Source organism: Crotalus tigris, unplaced genomic scaffold (assembly GCF_016545835.1).
Source record: "Crotalus tigris isolate CLP2741 ecotype Arizona unplaced genomic scaffold, ASM1654583v1 scf7180000021179.819088, whole genome shotgun sequence".
Taxonomy (NCBI): domain Eukaryota; kingdom Metazoa; phylum Chordata; class Lepidosauria; order Squamata; family Viperidae; genus Crotalus; species Crotalus tigris.
The window spans coordinates 653,106-678,411 of record NW_024098385.1 but is presented as its reverse complement, the minus strand read 5'-3'; the positions used below and the strand labels follow the sequence as shown (position 1 = coordinate 678,411).

Below are 25,306 nucleotides of genomic sequence, written 5' to 3'. Positions count from 1 at the left end.
AAATACTAACAAACTTATAGGGCATAATAAGGTTTTGTGAAATATAAAGTTTCACTTTAATGGCATCCTGCCATAAAAGGGAGGGAGAGAGGAGGAAGCAGGGGAAGATAGGAAGGGGGGGGACTGGAACCAGAAGTGCCATCCCGAGACAAGAACCAGTGGTTGAAAGATCCAAGGACACGGGCATGAGAATGGAATGCAAATGCCCACCAAAGAGGCGCCAAACTTTAGGACTGTTACCAAAACACCTACTTTGAATACTATTGGACATTAATGAAATGACCAAGAGGGAGGGCACGGGAGAAGGGAAAATCACGGGAATATTCAGATCTGGCTTTGCTTATGCTGTAACCACTTGGCTTTAGTAAAAAGTATACCTTTTGCTACAAATGGAGTCAAGGATCTTTCTTTCCTAAATGTCCAAGCTCGGATAGACATGACAGTATTTGATTAAATGCAGAGAATAGTATCCTGAATTGGGAATCTTTATATATGCATTTATGGGGCTCTTCCAGACAATCAGTATTTCCACCTCCAAGGTCCCTGTTTGTGAATCGAAGTGACTTTGCCAGACTGGGAAATAGATTCATTTCCAAAGTGAGATGACCTCCTCTACATGTTTCCCGGACACTGCTACCTTCTGAATTAGAAAGAGAAAGTCCCCACTGAAGCTCAAGACGACCTAATCTAAATGGCTATGCAGTATATCGCTTCAGGGCCTTCCACATGCAATTCGTCCAATGTGATGGCCTTCTGACAGCCTTTAGATGTGGACCCAAGCAGCCAATTAATTTCAGAAATTAATCAGCTCAGCTGCTGCTCCAGAGGAATTAGCTGCAGTCCTTCTGGGTAGGTGGTTTCACATATTCACAAACCTTCATGTTCTGCTTCTGGGCTCTTGGTATTACTGCTGGCAGCTCCTGAGGGCTTGGGAGGTAGGACAAAACTAGTGGTCATGTGGAAAGAGAATAAATTTAACTTTCAAAAATAAGTGTTATCGTTTACTTTCTACTGCAATTCTTCTTCCGTTAAAATCAGCCAGCATAAAATCAGAATTTTGATTCCTGCCAGCATTTGATTTGGAAGATTTGAAAAATATTTTTGCTCCAAAAGGAATGAATCTTTGTTTAGATTTCTTTCTGGTTCCCGACTGCTTTGGGGAGCTGCTAAAGTCAGAGCGGCTTGTTCATTGAACATGCTTGAGTGCCCAGAAGACATCTCCTCTGCATCTCTGCTGGCAGACATTTCCCAACCAGCAGCCTCAATCAGCCAAGAAGATCCTGGCGAGCACATACTGTAAGGGTCTGTATCAGCATCCAGATGCCAGGTCAAGAAGGGGACAAGATGTAGTAGCCTGTTCTCATGTTGCGGCTTTTTCTATTTTGTTCTAGCACAGGAACGGGCAATCTTTCGGTAGCTGGATGCAGAGAGTAACATTTTCCTTGGAGCCTAGTTCCCTAGTTCTCTGGGAAGGGATAGGGATGTTTTTCCTTTTTTTTTTAAACTATGTAAGGTCTACATTCAGGCTCAAACAACACTTTTTTATGCTTCTTACCCCCGAATGGTAAGAAATAGCCCACCACTTTTCTATACTTCTGACTTTGCAGGGGGCTCTAGGGTGCCCCAAGAAGACAATGCATCAAGAAACACCTCACTGAAGCAAAGGACAGCCTACTTGCATGCACAGAACAAACTATTTCTAAGCTTTTAGTGGAGACAGAATTTCTCAGTTGTTATCCTGAATAATGTTCCCTAAAGGCATAAATTTACAGATTTTGTTTCCTTTTCCAGGCTAGTGGTAGGAGCTCCATATGAGATCAATGGTCCCCAGAAAACAGGAGATGTCTACAAGTGTTCAGTGAACGGCAAGGCCAACAGCACATGTTCCAAGCTCAATCTAGGTAAAACTATGGAGTGGAAGAGCTGAGTTTATTGTCTCTGCGTATTGCTCTGAAAGTATTAAAAGGTTTATGTTTACATGCAAAACTAAAGTCGCCTCAAGGTAGATGTTGCCTATTATCTATGATTAAAAGTTGGTGAGGTGAACGTAATGAAGTATGTTCACCTCACCAACTTTTTTAAAAAAGGAAGAGCAGAATTTGTAAGCCAGAAGGAAAAAATTATCAATCTAAAGAGCCTAGGTTTAACCCAGGACAGGTTAATATTAATCCTCCACATATTTCTGGAATACTATTCCCAGTGTTTTAGCTGAGACTGAATCTGTAGGCCCAAGAGTTTTTGGAAGGGACGGTGCCTAGTCAACCAGATGTAGGGACAATGGGAGAAAGTGTTACAGTTGTCAAGGAGAAAAGAAAATGATGGTAGTGGTGATGAGGACACACCGTGCTCTGTCTTCAAGGGCTGTGACGGTTTCCCACAGCTGTCTTGACTCTGACACTTTTTTCCCAAGGAAGAGTAACTCTTTCCAATGTGTCGGAACGAAAGGATAACATGCGCCTGGGTCTCAGCCTAACTACCAACCCCAAAGACAACAGCTTTTTGGTAAGAAATTGTTTGTGAATAATTACACATGCTCTTTTTATTTGGATTATCTTCTGTGGTTTCCGACCTGGAGCCCACTTTTCAGTCTCCTATTAGGCAGAATAAGATAGTTGCCTCAGACTGCAGTTTCTGGGTTTCATACAAATCCAAAAAATAACAGAATAAAAGATTTGGAAGGGACCTTGGAGATCTAATCTAGTCCAATCCCTTGCTCAAGCAGAAGACCCTATATTATTTCAGACAAGTGGAGCATCACAATTTCTGGAGGCAAGCTGTTCCACTGGTTAATTGTTCTCACTGTTAGGAAATGTCTCCTTAGTTCCAGATTGGTTATCTCCTTGAGTAGTTCCCATCCATTGTTTCTTGTCCTGCCTCCTGGTGCTTTGGAAAATAGATTGAGCCCCCTCTTCTTTGTGGCAGCCCCTCAAATACTGGAACACTTCTATCATGTCACTCCTAGTCCTTCTTTACACTAGACTAGCCATACCTAATTCTTGTGATTTAAATTATTATTCTGTATGATTGTCCAAGATTAAAAAACAGGTTGCTAAAACTTTCTGCTTCAAATGATTTCCCTTGATATTTATATTATCCCCTTGACAGGAAGATCAGGCTTATTTGTAATTCTCCTCAGGTATAAAAAGATATGGATGTTCAAGACACCGGATGGTAAAATTCTGAATAGAGGAGAAAATATAGAAACTGAGAACGTATTATGGAAGCCTTCATACCTGGGGTTGGAGACGTGTCTATTCACATTAGCTGTCACTTCCAGAAGGCAAAGTGCTCTGGTAGCATCTCATCACGTCCCCAACTGCCCCAGATGCTCCCTACCTCTCCAAAGGCCTGGAACACAGTCCCTCCCAATTTTATGAAAATGCCCTGGGACCTATGGGAAGCCAAAGATATCCTCAGAAATAAGTTATGCTGGAGGCTGATGCTTTACTTGGCAGTGTCCACCTTCCCCTTTCATTGTGTTATTACATAAAAATAATATTTTAAAATTTCAGCCAAACAGATGGGGAACTAGGAGGATACCAAATAAATGTTTGGTGCCTGTAGTGGTTGCTACACTTTCATTCGTCTCTCATTTGATCTGCCACCATGCTTAGAAATTGCCATATCTTGCAGAACTACCTTCCTAGGCAGAGACGCTGTTTCATATAGCTGGCTTTGATTTCCTTTCACCTCGACAAACATCAAGCAGCAATCTGCTCATGGAGAAATGCCCCAACTTCCACAGAAATTATCCAGGCAACTAAAACAATAGCCTCTGAAAACTTCTCCTAATATGTCATTGTTTTCTTCCTTTCTGACACAGGCTTGCAGCCCTCTGTGGTCTCATGAGTGCGGAAATTCCTATTACACCACAGGCATGTGCTCCAGAGTGAACTCCAACTTCAGATACTCCAAGTCAGTGGCTCCAGCTCTCCAGAGTAGGAGGACCAGCCTATTACGTTTTCCTCCCCCCCCTTCCTCCTTCCCTCTCTTCCTCTCCGCTTAGGGATTTAGAATCACCATCTTAGGGGAAACAAATAAGTCTGTTCTTGAAAAGAAGCCTGTCCAATGGGAATTTTGTGCTGATGGTAGGTAAAATGCTTCCTGATGGGCAGCAGTGAGGGGAGAAAAACACCCTCCTCCCAGACAGCAAGGAGGCATATTTTTGATCTGTGCTTTCCTGTGAAGAAGCAAAATGAAGAAAACAAATGATCAAGAGACTGTGCTTGGCAATGTCGTGCAGAGACTTCTCTTACAAATCCTCACTCAATCCAAGGAGAGAAAAATATGTGTGATGTCCTTACACTTAATCACTGCAGTGATGTGATTTATGGGAACATCTTGCCTTTTGTGCCACATCTTCTCTGCAGGCTCCCTGGCTCCACATTCTTCCATTCAATCAGAGGAAAAAGCATTTGAGAGAAGTTCCTCAAGGGACTGTTTTTTGTGAAAGTTCTACACTAATCTCTAAGTGAGAATTCTCAGAAAATAGTTGCAGAATTTCTCCTGTCCCTGGAAAAATTCAGAGAAAAGTTCCACCTATTTATTTCTAGGCCCACACATTTGTTGGAAAATTTCAAAGGGTTAATTTTTGATCAGAATTAGCAGTGCCCTCAAACAGCTCATTTTCTGTCTCTCTTTCACTGTTTGGGGCAGCCTGGATTAATCATTAAGCAAAACAATCAGATGCTCAGGACCCAGAGGGAAGTGGGATGCTGCTACAGATTTTTTCCCCCTAGCTATTATGCACTTCATTCATTGCTATGGCTGACTTTACTTTTCAATACTAAAGCCCTGGTGGTGGCGGTGGTTAGAATGCAGCATTGCATCACAGCACTAAAAGATCATAGTGTGGCCCTTGGATCTGGAAAAGTTGCTCAGCTCTGTTGGACACACTTAACCTGGAAAGAAGCACTATCAAATTCAAGGGGACTTTGAGTAGTCAGACATAGAACTGTGGTGTTAAATGTCTGGTATTGTTGTGTGCCAAGGGGAAAGGAATTGGCAGCCTATTCCACTTCTTTTTGGTAGCCAAGATCCCTTAATGATCTTTGTCCATCTGGTTGCAGGATGCCAGACATACATGGATATAATTATAGTACTGGATGGATCTAACAGCATCTACCCCTGGGCAGAAGTTCAAAATTTCCTGATAAGAATCTTGAAGAAATTTTATATTGGACCGGGACAAATACAGGTGACAAAACATGTGTGGGTGACTTTGCTCTTATCAGCGCATCCTGCACTTCATTACATAGCTTTTTTTGGCTGATGTATGTCTCCCTTGTCCCTTTGCTTCAAGAATAAATCTGCACTATTTATTTTTAAAAGCATAATTAGCCGTCTCTCGGTACTCGCAGGCTCACTGAGGACTGGGGTTTTGACTTGTGGTCATATTTTGGAGCAGAGATTGCCAGTGTTAGCTAGACATTATAAGCTTGATTCACTTTGCTGGAATGCTAAGTCATAAATAGCAGACTGGGCTGCGTTTGGATTTGAAGGCAAAATGTGCTTTGAAGCACACAGACATTAGCACCTGTCTGCAGCTACTTAAAGTTGATCTAGCGCAGGGGTGTCAAACTCGCAACACGTGACGTGAACTTTTTTCCCATTGCTGGCAATGGGGCGGGTGCGGCTTCAGCATGATCCATCCGGCCTGCAGGTTGGCAGTTTGACACGCCGAATCTAGTGGTTAAGACACCAGGCTAGAAAGTGGGAGATTGAGAGTTCTTACCATGAAAGCCAGCTGTTGACTTTGGGCTAGTCATTCTCTTTCAGCCCACTCATCCCATTTGTGGGGAAAATAGGAGGAAGAAAGTGTGTTGTCACCTTGAGTTGTTTGTAAAACAAACAAACAAAACAAAATAGCCATCTCTTTTCCTAGCATTAAACAGCACTTGCAGAGGGCTGCTATATGAACCCAGGAAAAAGCACAACTGATTTAAGAACGTTGCACATTCCAAACGATATTTTGGCCATTGAATCTAAAGCACGACTACAAAATGAAAATAATGTTTTCTAGTCAGAAAACATCTGTTGATTGCTGGGGGGGGGGAAGCTAGAAAAATGGGTTTGTAATTTGTAACGAATTAGTGATGCATTTAGGACATTGTTGCAACGTTTAAGTTGTAATCTACACACAGGCATCCACAGCAATGATTGCTGACATCAAAATGACAATAGCAGCATTATGCCTTCCCACCACAATATCCAACTTTTTCAGATGTTTGTGAATGTTCAAAGGGAATGGAACTTAATTTGATCCAATGCTGCTTTGTTAGATTGACTGGGATGCAACACACATATACTGTATACACACAATCTTTGAATGCTGCTGAATCCACACATTTGCATGGAAAGACATCTCACTGAACTTAATGGGACTACTTTCTGAGTAGACATATATACGACCTTATGGTAAACTGAGAGTTATCCTTTAGGCTGGATGGTACAACTGAGATCCCAGGCTGAGTATGACCTGCAAAAGAACTGTTCAAAAATTGCCATCCAATTATAATGTTAATATGACAAAAAGGGACATTATTAAAATATGACATGTGACCATAGTATTTAAACTACATTACTTTTAAATAAAATGAAGTTCTTTTAAGTACTTTTAATTCCAATGAAGTTCTCTATCCTCTATTCTGACTCTTTCTCTTTCAGAGTACATACTGTACCTCTAAGCATATCACTCAAAGGACACTTGGCCTGAATGGAGTTGTAGTGTCTTGATTTAAAGTAATACAAGACAGACAAACAGACAAGAAAGGTGTTCATAATTAGGATTTGCTTGTAATATAGTCTATAGGCTCATTCATGAAAGAAGATTTTCACCCCAGTACTTTATAATGTTTTCACAAGGTTGGAGTTGTCCAATATGGAGAGGATGCTGTCCATGAATTTCACCTGAATGATTATAGATCTGTAAAGGATGTGGTAGAAGCTGCTAAACGCATCGAGCAGAGAGGGGGTACTGAAACCCGAACAGCCTTTGGAATAGAGTTTGCTCGGTAAGCCTACCTTCCAGATTCTGTTCAGTTGAAAAGGGAGGTGTTCTTAGGCAGGCATGAAATTGGGCAGTGATGGAGCTTAACAGTTTAACCCACGTCTGGTAGATCATGGAGCCATTTTGATTCAACACATCATAAGCAGACAGCAAAAACAACCATGCATATTAGCTCCAAAATCCTAATGCCCAACACAGTGAGGTAACTCTTAGCTACAAAGCAAATTAAACGTTATAGAGGATACTAATATGCACTATAATTTAGAGAACACTGACCCTATTTTGCTACTGAGAAATACTGAGACAAGGCAGTGATTAGAATAAGATTAAAGAATACACAACCCAGAATGCTTATGCAACAAAGCAATTTTTAAAAAAGAGTATCTCTGAGTTTATGTATGTGAATTTCTTTCTTTCCCTACTTAACATATTGTGCAAATGAAAACTTATTCTTTCTCTAGGAATTATGGAGCATTCCAATTACAAGCAGTTGCATCCAATAAAGAATAATATATTTAATTTGCAAAATGCCACATCTTTCACTACCTTCTCTGCATCTCTTGAATTTCAGCTCGGAAGCATTTCAGAAAGGAGGGCGGAAGGGCGCAAAGAAGGTTATGATTGTTATCACTGATGGAGAGTCTCACGACAGCCCAGATCTTGAGAAGGCAATTGAAGGCAGCGAGAAAGACAATGTCACCAGATACGCCATTGCAGTAAGTCATTGATGGGTGTTGCACACTTTCTGCCTGGAATCTTCAGAATTGTACCGAAATGGCTGTGAATTCAGAGTTCATATGCTAGGAAAATATTGAAGGCTTCAGTTTTAAAATAGATTGCCGTTTTTGGTCGATAACCCACATGACTTAAGTGGATCAGGTTCCGGTCCATTTTAGCCAAAGCATCAGAGGGCAGGACAAGAGGAAAATTTTAGAGCCATAAAGGACAGCAAAGTGAAGATGGCAATTGTAAGAACCTGCCCCAGCTGGTCCCTCAGGAAAGTAAAACTCTTGACTCCATTGAGGTTAATCAAAATAATTTTATTGAGAGGAAATGCATGCAGAAAAGTCAGGCAGAATCTGAAGATTCCACGTGAAGCATAAAACAATTTTTTCACTTCCCCTAAAATGCAATTCAGTGGTGAGAAAGAGAAAGGGTTACACTTAGACAAGAAAAACCAAATGCACGGGTATAGCAGTAACTGTGAGAGGGATCTTGAAGTCCTAGTAGACAACCACTTCAGTATAAACGAGTCGACAAAAAAGCCAGTGCGGTCCTAGGAATCTAGGGATTGAATCAAGATCATGTGAAGTGTTAATATTGCTTTAATCTGCACTGGTAATACCACTTGGAATACTGCATCCAGTTTTGGTCACCATGATATAAAAAAAATGCTGAGACCCTAGAAAGAGTGCAGAGAAGAGCAACAAAGATGATTGGAGGGCTGCAGGCTAAAACACTTGAAGAACAGTTGCAGGAACTGGTTATGTCTGGTCTAGTAAAGAGAAGGGGTGACATGATAGCAGTCTTCCAATATTTAGTGGGTGTTAACCTGTTCCCCAAAGCACCTGAGGGCAGGACAAGAAGTAACAGATGGAAGCTTATCAAACAGAGATTCAACCATCTATCCAAATTAAGGTGAAATTTCCTGTCAGTTAGAACAATTAATCAGTGGGATAGTTTGCCTCCAGAAGTTGTGGGTGCTCCATCACTCGAGGATTTTAAGAAGAGGTTGAACAGCCACTTGTCTGGAATGGTATAGGGTCTCCTGCTTGAGCCCCTAGGGGTTGCACTAGAAGACCCCCAAGATGCTTTCCAAGTCTCATGCTGTTACTATGTCTGGAACATTCAACTGTTCCAATCACATTTGAGAAGGATGTAATAGAGTTGGGAAAACTGAAATGAAGGACTATACAAAATAAACTTTTTTTTTTAAGAAAAGGGTGAATTTTTCCTCTTCCTGAGTATTTGAAAACTAACCTTGTAATTTTATTTTATTATTTGCCTTTGAGCCAGAGGTAACTCCTGGCGACTGTCTGGACATGTCCCAGCAGTTTTCTTGGCAGGATTTCAAAAGTAATTTGCCATCAGTTGAGAGGGAGTGACTGGCCCAAGGTCACACAGCCGGCTTTGTGCCTGAGGCAAGACTAAACCTCCCAGTTTTCTGGTTTCTAGCCAAATACCCTAACCTCTACACCAAACTGGCTCTCTTGTAAATACTTATACCATGAGTGTAATTCTGTGGAATAATGCTGAGATGTATTTTGCTTGCCACTCCAGGTCCTTGGTTATTACAACAGAAGAGGGATCAACCCTGCAGCTTTTTTGAAAGAAATCAAATATATAGCGAGTGACCCAGACGAAAAACATTTTTTTAATGTCAGTGATGAGGCTGCCCTTAAAGATATTGTGGATGCTCTTGGAGAGAGGATTTTCAGCTTAGAAGGTGAGCAGCTTCTGAGAGATAAAAAGAGGAAAAACCTAACTCCTGTTTTCTGGCTACATGAGGGCCTGCAGGTATCAGTCGGATGTGACTTTCATGGATCTCAGAAGGAGAATCTTTGGCCCCGGGATTATCTAACTAAAGTTATATTTAAGCAGTATTTTTGAATTTCCTGAATTTTGAGCAGGCGAATAGACCTTAATCATGTGCAAAGCACAAAAATATTTTTTCCGTTACAGTTTAACCCTATTTCAGCACATTTGAAAGACAGTGCTTAGAGTGGCAGAGTTAATTATGACAGTCACTCTCAAGAGAACTCTAAATGAGGGGTCCCCAACCCCCAGTCTGTGGACTGGCACCGGTTCACAGCATGCCACAAACTGGGCTGCACAAACAAGCAAAGCCCCATCCCCAGGATGCAGGCAGCACACAAAACCACGCTCCCTCCGATCCGCGGATAAACCTCTCTCCACAGAACGGGTCCCTGGTGGCCCAAAAGCTGAGGGCTGCTGTTCTAAATGATCAGGACAGAGTTTCTCAACCTGGGCAGCTTTAAGATGGCTGGCTGGGGAATTCTGGGAATTGAAGTCCACACATCTTAAAGCTACCCACGTTGAGAAACACTGGTTATGAGATTCCTTAAACAGCAGGTTTCTACTTTAAGTCAGATACTGATCTCTGTGGTTCATTTCTAAATGTGGATGCTAACTCAAAAATTGCCATGAACTCCAATCTGCAGTCAAGTTTCGTACATGTGTTTATCTCTTCATCATTTCTGCTGTGGACATTAATTTATCCCTGGAATGAAGGATGAGGTCACAGAAGAGCTAATTTCATAGCAATGCTGCATTTTTAAGCCTGAACTAATAGCCAAAGTGAGACAAGGGAATTTATATGCACATTGATTCCAACATTCAGCTTTAGACTTTTAAACAGATGGACAGAAATTTCTCTTTTATTTTTTGGGCCCATAATCACAAATCTTCCCACTGGCTTGTGCAATGTTTGAATCAAATTTTGTCACCCAACTGTAATGGCAAGTAGTAAATATATTTTTCCTTCTTTCACTGTTTTTTAAATTTTTCTTTTCTGTGTTGTAGGCACCAACAAAAATGAAATATCCTTTGGCCTGGAAATGTCCCAGACTGGATTTTCATCCCATATTGTGGAAGTAAGTGAATAATGGACTTTTTTTTCCATTTTATCTTATGATTCATGTGACTTTGGCATGCAGTAGATATAAATGAGCCTAAAATGTAATGGTTTGTAATATATGGACCCACCAAAAGCCTGTATCAGGTAGAAGATACTTGAACTTCTCTGTTTATGATAAACTGGAAGTTCAAAAATTAAACTGTTCTGCGGTTTCAGACAGCTGCTTCTTAATGCAATTTTCAAAAAGCCTCCAAGTAAATAGGCAGAAAATCTAAACTATTTTTTTACTGTGCTCCTCGTGGAAAACAAAACCTAAGTAGTTCATTTATTTCTTGCACATATGTTGACAATAATTAAGAACAAAACATTATTTAACACTTCTGGGCTAGATTTGTTCCTGGTAGAAAACCTAGCACAGCATTCAAATTCTACTTAAGGTCAGCCTTTACACAATTGTTTGATTAATTAATTTTTTTTATTAAAGTTGAGGAATTGTCACTTCCATTTACATCATGAACATTCTAGTGGTAATATTGGTGGTTCTAAGCCTCCTTCAGTCTGGAACACTGGCAGAATTACATCCAGAAGTGCCACAACTTCGACCTGCTACTTTCATTACCCCTCAGCTTTTTTAAATTCCATGAATAGGATGGGATTCTGCTTGGAGCCGTGGGTGCCTATGACTGGAATGGTGCCGTCCTCAAGGAGACCAGCAGTGGCAAAGTTGTTCCTCACCGAGAATCCTACCTTCAAGAGTTTCCAGATGAACTGAAAAATCACGGGGCCTATCTTGGTAAGAAGTGTCTCATGTAGACTATGCAAGCTTCTGGAGCAGCACTAGTAAAGCTTAACCAAAGATGCAGTTCAGACATGGAATACTGGAATTTATATTCCACCTTTCTGCATTCAGTTCCCAAATTATAACAGCCCCCCCCCAACAATTAAATGATACTTCATATTGTATTTATTTAAAATATTATTGAAAAAGTCAGCAAGCTGAATGGCATGAGAACAGAGGAGTTGTTGGTCCAGAAGCTTCCTGGAACTCCAGCTCCACTGGGAGGAACTTTAGATGGGGCAGGGGTCTCCTTGAAGGGCCAGCTCTCTGAGCTGGGGGTCAGCCTGGAGTCACGGCTATAGCTAGATGGGCTGCAGGGTGACTGTGGCCAGGAGGATTTTTCTTTAACTTGGGCCAGTGCACCTAGAGAAGTGGGCCCTGGCAAAAGTGACAAGACCCTTGTTACTCTTGCATAGATGACTGCAATGACTGCTCTCTCTGTGGCCGGCTTTGAAGATTACCCAGAAGTTGCAGTTGGCAACTGAGACCCACTGAAGATATATACAGTGATGGTGCTGCAGGCTGTGCATCAGTCATCAGACTTCTGGATGCATCTCAAGGGGCTTCTTTTAGCCTAAATAGCCAGACCATCTTGGTGCCCAGGTACCTGCAGGTCGGCTATAAAGTGGTTCTTCCCATTCTGCTAGGCTAGGAATGCTCGGGTTGCCTCCCCCATGATAGTCGCAAAAGAGCCAACACCCCCACACACCCCACTCCCATTTTTCAGTTGTGGTGCCAACCATCTGGAATAATTTCCCCCTGGAGATCCAGATGACACCTTGCTTCCAACTTTTAGGAAGATGGTTACATGGATGGTCAAAAAGGCCTAGAGGGATCATTGGGATGAAGAAGGAGGCAGAGAAGTTACATTTGCATTATTAATGAAGTCATTGCATATCATTTTGTTGGTAATCATATTTTTGATAATTATTTGTTTTAAGTGTAAACTTCCATAAGTCTCTAAACGTATGATAGCAGCATATTCACAGGGCAGGGGGTAAAAAAACCAAGCCCCGTCCCTTTTTGGCATGTGCCACGTGTGTGATTTGCAGAGAAGGGAGCAGTGCTTCAGTTGCATATTCACTACTTTCACGTTACGATATTTTAACAGTGTCTATGGATAATCCAATGTAGTAATCTAAAAATACAGTAAATTAAGAAGAGATTATATAAATGAATCTAGCCAATAAAACAACTCTAAACTAAGGCCATCCTGGATTGAAACTGTTTTGCAGGTTGGCAGAAAGTAAAGAAGGACTGTACAATATTGTAGAAAAGGACTCCAAATGTGATTATGACAGTGATGATGATCAGTTCTGGCCTTAGAAATATGTCACTGTAAGGGATTCCCTCCGCATGATCTCTTGTGTGTGTGTGTGTGTGCTGTAGGCTACACCGTCACCTCGGTGGTGTCCACCAGACTCAGCAGGACTTACGTAGCAGGAGCCCCTCGATTCAACCATACTGGAAAAGTGATTGTTTTCACAATGCACACAAATCGAAGCCTCACCATCCACCAGTCACTGACCGGAGAGCAGGTAAAGGATATCTTTCTGGCATTACTTTAGGAAGTTGTGTGGCTGGCAGAGAAGAAGCTAGTGGCACAAGGCCGGATTAAAGCCAACTGATGCCTAAGCAGAGCCCAGCAGTGGCAAAACTCTCATGCCATAAGGAGGAATAAATATGATATCTGATGAAAGCTTCAAGCCAAGCGTTTAAACTTTAATCATTCACTACATCAAAAAAATGGTTTCTTTACTCCAATACAGATTAAAGTTGAAAGTAGCAGATAAGAACAATTTATCAGATTAAAGAGTGTGGCAGTTAAAGAGTTAAGGGCATAATACAGGTAGTCCTCGACTTATGACCTCAAGAATTTATGTTGCTAAGTGAAATCTTTTTTAAGTGAACTTTGCCCCATTTTACCACTTTTCTTGCCACAGTTGTTAAGTGAATCACTGCAGTTGTTAAGTTAGTAACACGGCTGTTAAGTGAATCTGGCTTCCCCATTGACTTTGCTTGTCAGAAGGTTGCAAAGGATGATCACATGACCCCGGGACCCTGCAACCGTCATAAGTACGAGTCAGTTGCCAAGCATCTGAATTTTGATTACATGACCATGGGGATGCTGCAACAGTCGTAAGTGTGAAATATGGTCATAAGTCACTTTTTTCAGTGCTGTTGCAACTTTGAACAGTCACTAAATGAACTGTTGTAAGTCGAGGATTACCTATAGCTAGAGGAAAAAAATCTCTGTGTTGCCCCCTGCCCTGGGCCTACTAAGCACATGCTTGGTTTGCTTAATTGATAACAATAATCATATAATAATAAAATTATTGTCTTTATGTTGGTGTTCTCCCCACCGCAATTCCAAAATAAAACATCACTCAGGATTCAGGATCAACCCTTCAGTTTTTCACTTTATCCTTTAAAAGCCATTTGTCTCTGGGTCTGATATAATTTCCTGAAGAAATGCCTAAACAGGTTATAAATTATAAGAACTCTTCCCTTTAAGAAGTTGATTCTGCATTTTTGTACTTCAAGAGGGACTGAAGTGGCCAAATGGAATGAATAAGCAATGCTGAATCGACTATTATGCAGAAGCATTTCTGTCTATAAAAGAATGCAAATCTTGGCATTCATCAAGAATCCACAGGATACTATTTACTCAGTGTAAATAGGCTAGAATTCTTTCAAACTATGTTAATCGTTTTTTTGCTGTGGACTTTCAGTAAGAGAATCAATCAACAGAAAGCAACTGAGAATAGCAGTTAATATGATCCTTAATCGCCCAGGATCAAAGTGTTGTTCTCTCTCTCTCTCTCTGAAGTCTATTCCAGAAGCAATGTCTAGACAAGGACATGATGGATGGTTTCCTCTGAGAAATGCCTCTCATTCCAGTAGTATCATTACAGATGCCATTAATTTCTCGGAAGCATATAAAAATACAGAAACACACAGCTCTGTAGTCTTCATTCTGTGTGTATTTTTTGTATCCTCTTCAGATCGGTGCCTACTTTGGAAGTGAAATCAGTTCGGTAGATGTTGATGGGAACGGAATCACAGACATTCTGTTGGTCGGGGCTCCCATGTATTTCAGTGAAGGGCGAGAGAGGGGAAAGGTCTACATTTACAGCTTAAAAGAGGTAATTCTTGGCCTTGTGTCCACAAATGAGCATTTTCCTCAGGACAGGTAAAGCCCTTTTACATTTGCTACCTTTGTCACATGACAGCTGATCATGCTATTGACCAAGTAGAGGCAGTTAGTTTCTGGTGATTAGAATATTCAACCAAAATATGGGATTCAGAGTTCTACCTTTCTGAAGGCATTGAGATTGATAAAGAAGAATTGGGGGGAAATATTCAGAGCAATGAACACAGATATAAGGAAGAACAAGATACCTAGCAAGAAGTGTGCTACAGATAGTCCTCGACCCTACAACGACAACTGAGCCCCACATTTCTGTTGTTAAGTGAGACAATTGTTAAGTGCATTTTGCCTCATTTTAGACCTTTCTCACCCCGGTTGTTAAGTGAATCACTGCCGCTGATAAGTTAATAGCTCGGTTGTTAAGTGAATCTGGCTTCCCCATTGACTTTGCTTGTCAGAAGATCGCAAAAGGGGATCCGGTGACCCCGGGATGCTGCAATCGTCATAAATATGAACCAGCTGCTAAGCGTCTGAATTTTGATCAAATGATCATTGGGATGCTGCAAAGGTTGTAATTGTGAAAAACGGTCATAAGGCACATTTTTCAGTGACGTTGTAACTTTGAACAGTCACTAAAGTACTGTAACTGTTGTAGGCCAAGGATTACCTTTCTCGATCTCTTTTTTGAGGAGCAACAAATTTTCTGACATTATATTCATGGTTCACTTCGTGCTGATACACAAATGTGCTTTTTCATCTTTTCTCTTCTTGAAGAACCAGTTTGTTCCCAATGGAGCTTTGAAGGACTTGCCCGGCTATCAGAATTCCAGGTTCGGGTCCTGCATTGCCACTGTACCTGATTTGAACCAGGATTCCTACAGCGATGTAGTTGTGGGAGCACCTCTGGAGGATGAGCATCAGGGAGCTCTGTACATCTTCTATGGTTATCGGGAAAATCTGATCCGGAAATATAAGCAGGTACAGATTCTCTTTAGGCTATAAGAAAAGGCAGAGAAGGGGTGATGGTTGGGGTCTACACTGGCTTATGGACTTGAATCCCACCACTGGTTCCACCCCATTATAATTTACCAGATTACAACTGTGTAATGTAACAGAAGAGAGAATTGTTAAATACAGGGAGAGTAACTTAAATTGATGCAAACTTGCTTTTTGTCATGGCCCCACCCAACTAGTTTTTCAAGGACAATCTTCTCTCACTCATCTAGGGACTCTGTGAACTGAAGTCAAGCAATGGGCCTTGTACACATGTAAACACAGAGATGTAATTTGAGTACCGGTACACTTGCTTGTTAAAATATATAATTGCTTTTGCACAGCTATGTTTAAAGAAAACTAATTTTTTTCCTTGGTCTTCCAGAGAATTGCAGCTGCTGATCTTTCTCCTGGCTTTATGTATTTTGGGAGCAGCATCCATGGAAGCCTGGATATGAATGAAGACAAGCTGGTGGATCTTGCTGTGGGCTCCCGTGGAAGTGCTGTCCTATTATGGTTGGTCATATCAAATTTAAGACTGGTTGAGATATCCTTCGTTCAGAGTGAAGTTGGCGGGAAAGGAGGAAGGGAGCAGAACCTTACCAATACCCCAAGTTAGTAGGAGCCTAGGGAGTATGAGCCCAAGCATTGATGTTTTGTTTTTTAAAAAATATGTTTTATTGATTTTTTTACAATAACAGTCTTTAGTCCTTAGTAAACAGTGTGTTGTCTGGGTTCATATATTTAAAAACAATCAATAATAATTAATTTCTATAATTCCATAATCACTTTATATTCAAACTGCAGAGGCGAAGAATAAGAATAAAGCCAATGTTGTGATTTGCAGGTATTATTACTAATAATATATATTATGTATTGGTCAGATGTAAAGGTCGACCTACAGTATGAGGTTTAATCAGATCTATTTATTAAATTGGGTTTAACTTAAAGGTAAATTAAAAGTAATCTGTTCACTGACAAAGTTTCAACTTTAATTTGTTTCAAGACAATATCCATATTAAACTCCAAATGTAAATTTTTCCACCTTGTTTGACAACTTTTTTAAAATAATTCAATCTTTTACAAGCAACCAAATTTTGTTTTATTGGGCTAATTTCATTCCACATAGAAAGCTGACATTTCCACTCATTAAACTAAACGGGTATGCCAGTGGTAAATGTCCCAAAGATTAATAAAATACCTTCTTGTCATTTAAAGCCACACAATGCATAATCTACTGACCTCTCAGTGGCCTTCAATACCATTGACCAGGGCATACTTCTGGAGTGATTTGGGGAGTTGGAAGTGTGGGCTCAGTGTTGTCTTGGTTCACTTCCTTTTTCTGTGGCTGCTCTCAGTCAGCGAAAGGAAGGAAGAAGGCTAAACCTTATCCCTTTGCAGGATCCCACAGTACTTAGCACTTTCTCCACTTCTGTTTGACATCTGTATGAAGCTGCTAGGTGAGATCATCCTCCACCATAGGCTGAGATATCACCAATATGCTGATGACTCCCAGCTATATATGTCTCAGTCCAGGCTGAGTTAAGTGCTGCCATGACCTCCCTCTCAGTGCTTGGAGGCTGTTAAGGGCTGGATGGGAAGCAACGGGCCGAAACTGGACCTTGGCAAGACGGAATGGCTCTGGGTTTGGGGTTCCTTGGTCTACGGAGAATTGCCATCTCTGGCCTTGGATGGGGCGACACTGCCCTAGACAGACCGAGTACGTAATCTGGGGGGTTTTCTGGAGTTACAACTTCTGCACGAGCAGCAGGTTGCAGTCATGGCCAGGAGGGCCTTCGCACAACTGCAGGTTGTGCACCAGTTACTCCCTTTCCTGGACCAACAATCCCTGCCCTAGTCACCTCCTGTCTTGACTGTTGCAATGTGCCCTACATGGGGCTGCCCTTGAGAAATATCCAGAAGCTTCAATTGGCTCAAAATGCAGGGGCCTGCACGGTTTTGTGCAGGCCTAGATGTGCACATATGTCATATCTCCTTTAATCTTCTTTAAACACCTTTTCCCAGCTGCAGATGTTAGCCAGGTGATCCCAGAAAGCACACAGCTGCAGCAAGGAAGTTTTCCCCCCTGTTGAATCCAAAGCTCTGAGCTTCCACCCAGTAATGCATTTCTGGACTGGCTCAAGATATCAGCTGCCTTTGCTTCTTCCCTATAAGGTCCCGCAGTGTGGTCCAAATCAATGCCACCCTCCAGTTTGAGCCTTCCAAAATCAACATCTTCACCAAGGACTGTGTTCGGAATGGAAAAGAGGCCACTTGTCTGTCAACCTTTGTTTGCCTCACTGCTGTTTTTCTCTCAGCTCATTTTCAGACAGCTCATGTAGGTAAGTGGCAGGGCTGCCCTCCCCTGAGGGTTGTTCTCCCCATTGGGTGGCCGTTTTGCTCCCTCAGGGAGGGGGCTTTTATTCAGGACACAATCCTGTCCCAGACGCTCAGAGCAGGGAACAGGGAGATGAAACTCTGCAATGCGGGGAGAAGCCTTTAAGGGGAGAAAAGCCTGAAATTCTCATCACTGCCATTTAATCATCATTTGCTTATTTATAAAAGTAAGTTTCCTATTTAAGAAGTAAATTTATAAGACAGTTGTGGCAGTTTTGGGGAAGCACATTTAACAGTAGAGGAATGGGGGCTGCAGAAGGAGTCAATTAAGTTTTCACTGATGATGTTACCTAATCAGGTCATGAAACATCTACAGGAAAACAAGCAAGCTCAGAGAGCACCAAGGACCCCTCATTTCAACTCTGAGCTACAAATATTCTCCTTTATTAATATGAGATTTGAACAAGTTGGTTCTAATTTTATTCCACACTGGGGAATAAATTATTTAGCCTCACTTCCTTCATTTCAGCATTGGATTACAACCTCACCATTGATGAACGACGATATATCCCACGAGCCCATCTGGATGAAAGTGGAGATCGACTTGCCCACAAAACAGCCACCCTGCTTGCCGGGCAGGAACATTGTGACAAGATGGATTTCCATGTCTTGGTAAGGATTTTCTTGTTGGGTAATTGCACTCAAATTTTGCTTTTGTCTCGAAACAGTAGAAAAGGTTGTCATTTCTCAGGGATGTCTGCAGGCAGGAGGTGTCGGAGGAGTAGGTTTTGCAAGGTGGTAGACATGGCAGCATAACTGAAGCTCTGTCCCTTTTGACTCCCTAGTGGATGCTCCTGTTTTCTATCCAGCTGTGTGAAACATTTCCTGCAAGGTTTTTCACAAAACAGCAATAGCAATAGCACTTAGACTTATATACCGCTTCACAGTGCTTCACAGCCCTCTCTAAGTGGTTTACAGGGCCAGCATCTGGCCCACAGCCATCTGGGTCCTCATTTTTCTGACCTCTAAAAGGATGGAAGGCTGAGTCAACCTTAAGCCAGTGAGGATTGAACTGCCAAACTGTGGTCAGTCGCCAGTCAGCAGAATTAGCTGTCAATGCTGCATTCTAACCACAGCACCAGCATGGCTATTGGTTGATTAAAATATGCATTGGCCATTGCACCTCCAGACCCACATGCCAGCCTGCGGAAAGAACCAATTCTGCCCTATTGTTCTGGTTGTCAAGAGTATTGTGGTCAGACCAATTATCTGTTTACAATTGGAGTCTTTAAGTATTTAATGATGTTTCTATTAGTTTCCGATTTTCATTTTTGAGTTTGATTATAAATGCATTTTTGTTATTATTTTACTGTAAAGTCATATTTTAAAATTGTCATAGGAAAGCTTGAGCATTTGTATAATTAGCATAAAGACAAAAGTAACAAACCATCCAGAGCTTTGTAATTTTAATTGTCTAAAACAAATGAATAAAGAAACAAAATAAGACAAATAAGACAAATCCTGCTCATTTGGACAGTTTATGTGCAATGCACTATGTAAACCCAAAGTTAGTTCTCTAACCAGATTAAGTATGTTGAACACACTCAGCTGAAGGATAATTATGATTACCTGTTTTTTTTACTCTTTCAGGATACAGCTGATTATGTGAAGCCAGTGACTTTCTCTGTTGATTATGCCCTAAATAGTCCTGAGACTGGACCAGTGATGGATGATGGGTGGCCAACTTCACTGAAAGTTGCTGTGCGTAACACCTTCTGATTCTGGAGTGAGAGTTACAGAGGGTTAAATTTAGAAACCACTGCAAGAAATGTTCAGCTTATTTATTGCTTTGGCTCCCTTTCCCCATCACCCAGGTCCAAAGCCTCTTTCAGCACAGAATAAAGAACAGTAGTTTGAAGGGAAAGAGTCAGGAAAGGAAGATACCCAGGAACTATAGAGTCAGAAAGAACAGAGAGGAGAGGATAAAGAGTCTTTTTGGTGGAATATTCACACTGTAGTTTAAAACAGAACAATATACACTAAATGAGGCTAGAGTCCCCTTGTTTCACATGTTTCTACACGTCATGGAACAGAACTATATAATTTTAATACAAACAACCAAATCTGCAGAAAGTAAATAGCCCAATCTTTAAATCCAGTCCACTTTATAACATGACATGTCTGTACCATTGTAAAATTTTGCAAGGATTTATGAATTCTTGAAGGAGGGTGCACGTTGTTCTAGAATTTTCTGGCTCTTCAATTCCAGCCCAAGAACAGACATCTGAAGCAACTAAATGGTTTCCTGGCCTCAGAAATCAATTTCAGCAACAGATAGGGATAGAGGATGCCTAACTTAAAGATTCCAACCCTTCTCCTCTATCCAATAGGTACCATTCTGGAACGGATGCAACGAAGATGAGCACTGCATCCCTAATTTGGTTCTCGATGCTAAAACAGATGTCCCCACTGCAATGTGAGTAGATCTTTTGAAGTGAGCCTAAAGTAAGGCCAGCAAATAGGAGGGATCTGGGAAATAAGATTGCATGGTTCACTTTTGAGAGTTTTGTGGAAGGGAAGTCACCCTGAACTGGTGAAGCTCTTTCTTTTCCTTTGTCCTGAAAGGGCAGAATCATTCTCTGTGGAGGTCATATCTTCACTCAAACTGCTGCCAGCACCATTGTACTATCAACTGATGATAGGCTTAGCCTGCCCCCCCCCCATCTTTTGACTGCAGTCTATTTGAACTCATACAAATGTCCTTAATGCTCTTGCAGACCCTGCTCTCTGGCTGCTGCCATAACATTTGCTCTTTTCATAGGGAATATTGCAGACGGGTCCTGAGAAAATCTCACTCGGATTGCTCCGCCTACACGCTGTCTTTTGATACCTCCATTTTTGTCATAGAGAGTGCCAGAAGGAGGGTAGCAGTAGAAGCCCTGCTGGAGAACAGAGGAGAAAATGCATATAACACCATTTTAAACATTTCCTTCTCAAGAAACCTGCAATTTGCAAGCTTGATTCAGAAGGTAAGGCATTCCCTAAATATGTTCTTGCAGGAGAGAAGGCTGATAATTCTTGGGATAAAAAATGTCTTTCTGGCGGCCCTTGAAGCCACCACTGACTTGTTAGTTGAAAATTAGGAGCAGAATTCTTTATTCTTTTGAGTTGGAAAATGTTCAAAAACTGTATGATGTACTTTAAAATAGATGTAATGTTTTTTTCAAAATCTCCCCAAGTTTGAATTGGATGAGGTGGTCTGCAGATCTAAGAATAAGCATTCAAGCATCTCTCCTGCCCCCCACACCCATACTGGTTTAGCCACTTTTTTATTTTGTTTATTTATCAAATTTACCGTATATACAAAAGCCATCTATCTCACTTTGCTGCATCTATCCATCCACTGCAGCTCCTGGCCACTCAAAATTTGTTGTGTGCTGCTTGCCATCAAATTGCCCAGCACAATTTTAAATGTCTTTAATGATTTATTTATTTAATGATTTATTTATTTATAACATTTATTTATTGATAACATTTATTTATTGATAACATTTATTGGCTGCCATAGGATAACTCTGTATTAGCCTTTTTGGCTGCTGCCATAGAGAGGTAGCTCATATTCAAGTGACCATCCACAAGGACTCCAAGGTCCCTCTCACAGTTTCTGTTTTGGAGCCAGGTTTCACCTAATCTGTATTCATACCTTTGTTTTTTCCTGCCTACATGTAAAATCTTGCTTTTCTCCACATTTGTCCTTTCATTGTTTTGATTTTTAGAAGGCAAACATCCTGCAGAAGTATTTCCGGCATTTTTCTGCCAGAGAGAGTTGTGCTTTCAAATACATTAACTGAACAAAATGGGACAAATAAAAACCACAGCAGCTTCTATTTCCCATCTCTCTTTACATTTGAAGGCTCTGAGACTCTCAAAAATTATTCCTTTGGTTCTCTAACTCACATGAGATGAACAGCAGAAATTCCACAGGAAAGAGAGATGACATTGCTTGAGAGAATTTAGATTTAAATTCAGGTTTTGTTGATGGGCTTTTGGGCAAATTAGACTTTCAGTAGTCTTCTCTGCAGCATTAAACAGGAAAAGAACAGTGATTTGCCCATAATTTGTTGTGACAAATGACACAGAGACAACTTAATACAATGTTCATGATTTTTATGTAGTAATTCTGGTTATAGTCATACAAACCTGGCCAATTGTGTCTTATTTGGTAAATCATAGACAAGCAGATCTTGGTTTTATATGATGTGTGAAATATTAAGTATGAATCTATACCATTTGTGATTGTTCCTTCCTTCCTTCCTTCCTTCCTTCCTTCCTTCCTTCCTTCCTTCCATCCATCCATCCATCCATCCATCCATCAGGTGACTTGAGAAAAATACATAGCTAGCAATTGACTACCCCCCAAAAAAGAGATAGCTGATCTGATAGGGTCTTCAGCTCCAAAATACTCCAGTGAACAACAATCTCATCTTCTACAGTATTTACTTCTGGCCTTCAGCTTTTTCCTCATGCTCCTCCTTTCTCTCTCTGCAGTATATTTGAGTTAATGGCAAAGTGTCAGCAAGAGGTCATTTTACCTCAGAAAAAAAAGCAGAGACTCTGATGGGTTTAACTGTATAGCCAACACACTAAGAATTGCTCTCGTTAAAGCTAGATGGGTTTGCCAAGCATCTGTTAAGCACTTGGGAGGAAAAAATGAAGCTTTAATGATAGGAAGCTTCAAAGTAAGCCAATGCCTGAAAAGGCTTTATTTAAAAATGACTCTAATTTATCATTTTCATATGGTAGCATCCACATCAGCAACTTAGTCATCCTGAATCCTGCAAGTCTGAGCTGTAAGGGAGGCAGTTTTCCTATTGCAAAATCTGCTTCTCTTCCAGGGGAACTAAATGGCAGGCCAGTTAACCAGTAGCCGGTAAGTGCAGTCCAATCCTCTTGGCAGTCTCTCTTCTGAAATAGCCTCATCTTGCCCCAAACGTAGCTGCAGTGGAATGAGGCAAATTTGTGAATCTCTCATAACAGGCTACATGAGACTCACCAGTTGGCCTCCATCACATCCAAATGCATATCCCACCTGCATCTTCAGGTTTCACTGGAATTCCTTTTAAGATTTCGCTTACGACGCCATTGCCCTAATGCAGATCCAGCTGTGTGAATCCATATATTATGCCTGGGAATTCCATTAACAAAGACTCTTAGTGGGATCTCCATCAACGAAGAAAAGCCCAATAAGAACCTAAGAATTATCAATAGATAATCAATAGATTCATGTCTTCCCGATCTCACTGCATTCATAGCAAAAAACCCATGTGTGTAATGGGCGCTCTGCCCAGGTATGGAAAACATGTTCTGATGACATTACCACATGCAGCTATTTAGAAGAGATCATCTCTCGTGCAGCCGCTTGGTGATCCTGGCATTTATATCCTGGCTGCCCCCCCCCAAAACCTCCCCCTCCTCCTCCTCTCAGAAATGTATAAATGTGCTGTCAGCATATGTGAGCACTTCGTTGTATGTTTTGGACAGCCTCGACCTTCCATCCCTCTTTAGTAGTAAAGATGCTGACCTTGCTGTCGAGGCTTTACTAATCTATGCAGCATGAAGAATTCCTTTTGTTGGTTTTTAAAGCTTGCCAGTGGAAAATTGCAGGAACCAACTACCCACAAAATAATGTAAAAACCTCTCTGTCTTCTGATGGATTACCCTGAAATGACCAAAGAAAAATATTAGGAGAAGAACTATCAAAGCAAGAATTAAAGGATTTCTTTGTCTAATGATAAGAGTAGGTATGTTTCGTGTTTTTTTTTAAAAAAGGAATCTCCTATAATTTTGCAGTATAACATTTTGGGAGTTGTGGGGATTAGAGGGCTACAACATTCCAGAGAAGGATCAAGTTCTAGATCAGATGGACTTTTTTATTCCCGATCAAGATGACTACAGAGTAAATTTTAAAAATAGAGTCCCTGCAAGAGAAAATTTAGTCAATCTCAAAAATCGGGGTGAAACCTGGACAGGACATTTCTGGGAAATATTAAGGCTCTAAACTAAATTGAAAAAAACTGAAAAACATTCTGGAAGAAAACAAACCAGTTCCATGTTGACACCCTGGAAACCACATAGATGTCTCTGTGAGGTCAGTAGGGGTCCTTGTCCAACTGGGTGGATCTTAGGAAAGTTGTGCTGGACTACTAGAAAGTTCTGAGAATGCAGCTGAGATTGGAATGATGAGAGAACATTCTAGAAGAAATCTATAGCGAACCCTTTCTGTATTGCCATCAAGAATCACTGGTGCCAAAGATGGCAGTGGGAATCAAGATTTAAACGAGACTTTACTTACTGTGATTGCTCCTCATGTTATGGATAATTTCCCATTCCTGCCACATTAATCTTTCAGGTTGGCAGTGATTTTTGGATGGGTTGCATAGGCAGCAGCCAAGGGTCTCAGGGGCCACCTGAAGTTCTGAAGTCAGTGGATGTGCTGTGCACGCTCTTCTATGGCATAATTGGGTCCTTTGGTCTTCCAATGGTGTATCCATCATTGCTGTAATTCATCCATCTTGCTGCTGATCAATCCCTTTTTCCCTTTCCCAACATTATATTATTCTCAAGAGAGGTTGGTCATCCCACAATGTGCTATTATGCTATTTTGAATCTGGTCATTTGTGCCTTGAGTAAGTATATAGACTCTACTGTTCTATTATTGTAGTTGTGTGTAAATTTACAGAATGAGCTATAACTTGCAATTTGTATCCTTTCTCTTTCATTTCAGGATGACCCAGACATTAATATAGAATGCATGTCTGAGGAGAAACATTCAAACAGCAGAGTTTGCAATGTCAGCTACCCCTTCTTCCGGGCCAAAGCAAAGGTAACTAGAGAGTCCTAAATGAAACATGCCCATCTGCCTAGGGATTGGTTGAATAAGTCATTCCTTGTCTGCATTTTTAAAGATTCCTGCTTTTTACACTATTGCTGCTTCCCAGGACAGCTCACATCAATTAAAATTTGGCACACATTCTAGAGATAAGGCAAAGAAAGAGAGAGACAAAAGAGGCCAGTATTTCATAGCCAGAAAAAGTGAGATTTATATCCATCTTAGGCCAAGCTGATTTTTTTGCTTGTAAAGAATAGCAGTTGATGGTTTTGATCTTCTTGCTGATGGATGATATATGTGCTGTCTTTCAGCTCATTGGACAACTATAAGTGGAAACAGCATTTTCTCTAGCAGGAGGACAAAATAGCCATTTGCAGCTGCATCTTTTATAGCTGATAGGAGAATTAAAGTTGGTTTCCATCTTGCCATGATGTTCTTTCTGTAGTGGACCCTGGATGAGAATAGGTTGACAGGAATAACATAAAGTTTTA

The 25,306-nt window shown here is 41.0% G+C and overlaps 1 protein-coding gene across 12 annotated transcripts in view; it reads left to right on the top strand.

The window, feature by feature from the left end:
- ITGA11 (integrin subunit alpha 11) overlaps positions 1-25,306 on the top strand; it is a 75,460-nt gene that overhangs the window by 29,312 nt on the left and 20,842 nt on the right. For 11 of the 12 annotated variants that reach the window (XM_039369629.1, XM_039369634.1, XM_039369626.1 and 8 more), the window contains 19 exons: positions 1,792-1,901; positions 2,411-2,502; positions 3,824-3,938; positions 5,070-5,197; positions 6,865-7,013; positions 7,581-7,725; positions 9,290-9,455; positions 10,553-10,623; positions 11,256-11,400; positions 12,835-12,983; positions 14,451-14,591; positions 15,371-15,574; positions 15,975-16,105; positions 17,765-17,931; positions 18,456-18,598; positions 19,577-19,687; positions 20,317-20,402; positions 20,748-20,955; positions 24,711-24,809. In XM_039369629.1, coding sequence (XP_039225563.1) covers positions 1,792-1,901; positions 2,411-2,502; positions 3,824-3,938; positions 5,070-5,197; positions 6,865-7,013; positions 7,581-7,725; positions 9,290-9,455; positions 10,553-10,623; positions 11,256-11,400; positions 12,835-12,983; positions 14,451-14,591; positions 15,371-15,574; positions 15,975-16,105; positions 17,765-17,931; positions 18,456-18,598; positions 19,577-19,687; positions 20,317-20,402; positions 20,748-20,955; positions 24,711-24,809 — 2,560 coding nt within the window. The remainder of the gene's footprint in view (positions 1-1,791; positions 1,902-2,410; positions 2,503-3,823; positions 3,939-5,069; positions 5,198-6,864; positions 7,014-7,580; positions 7,726-9,289; positions 9,456-10,552; positions 10,624-11,255; positions 11,401-12,834; positions 12,984-14,450; positions 14,592-15,370; positions 15,575-15,974; positions 16,106-17,764; positions 17,932-18,455; positions 18,599-19,576; positions 19,688-20,316; positions 20,403-20,747; positions 20,956-24,710; positions 24,810-25,306) is intronic. The other variant, XM_039369639.1, reaches the window with a different exon arrangement.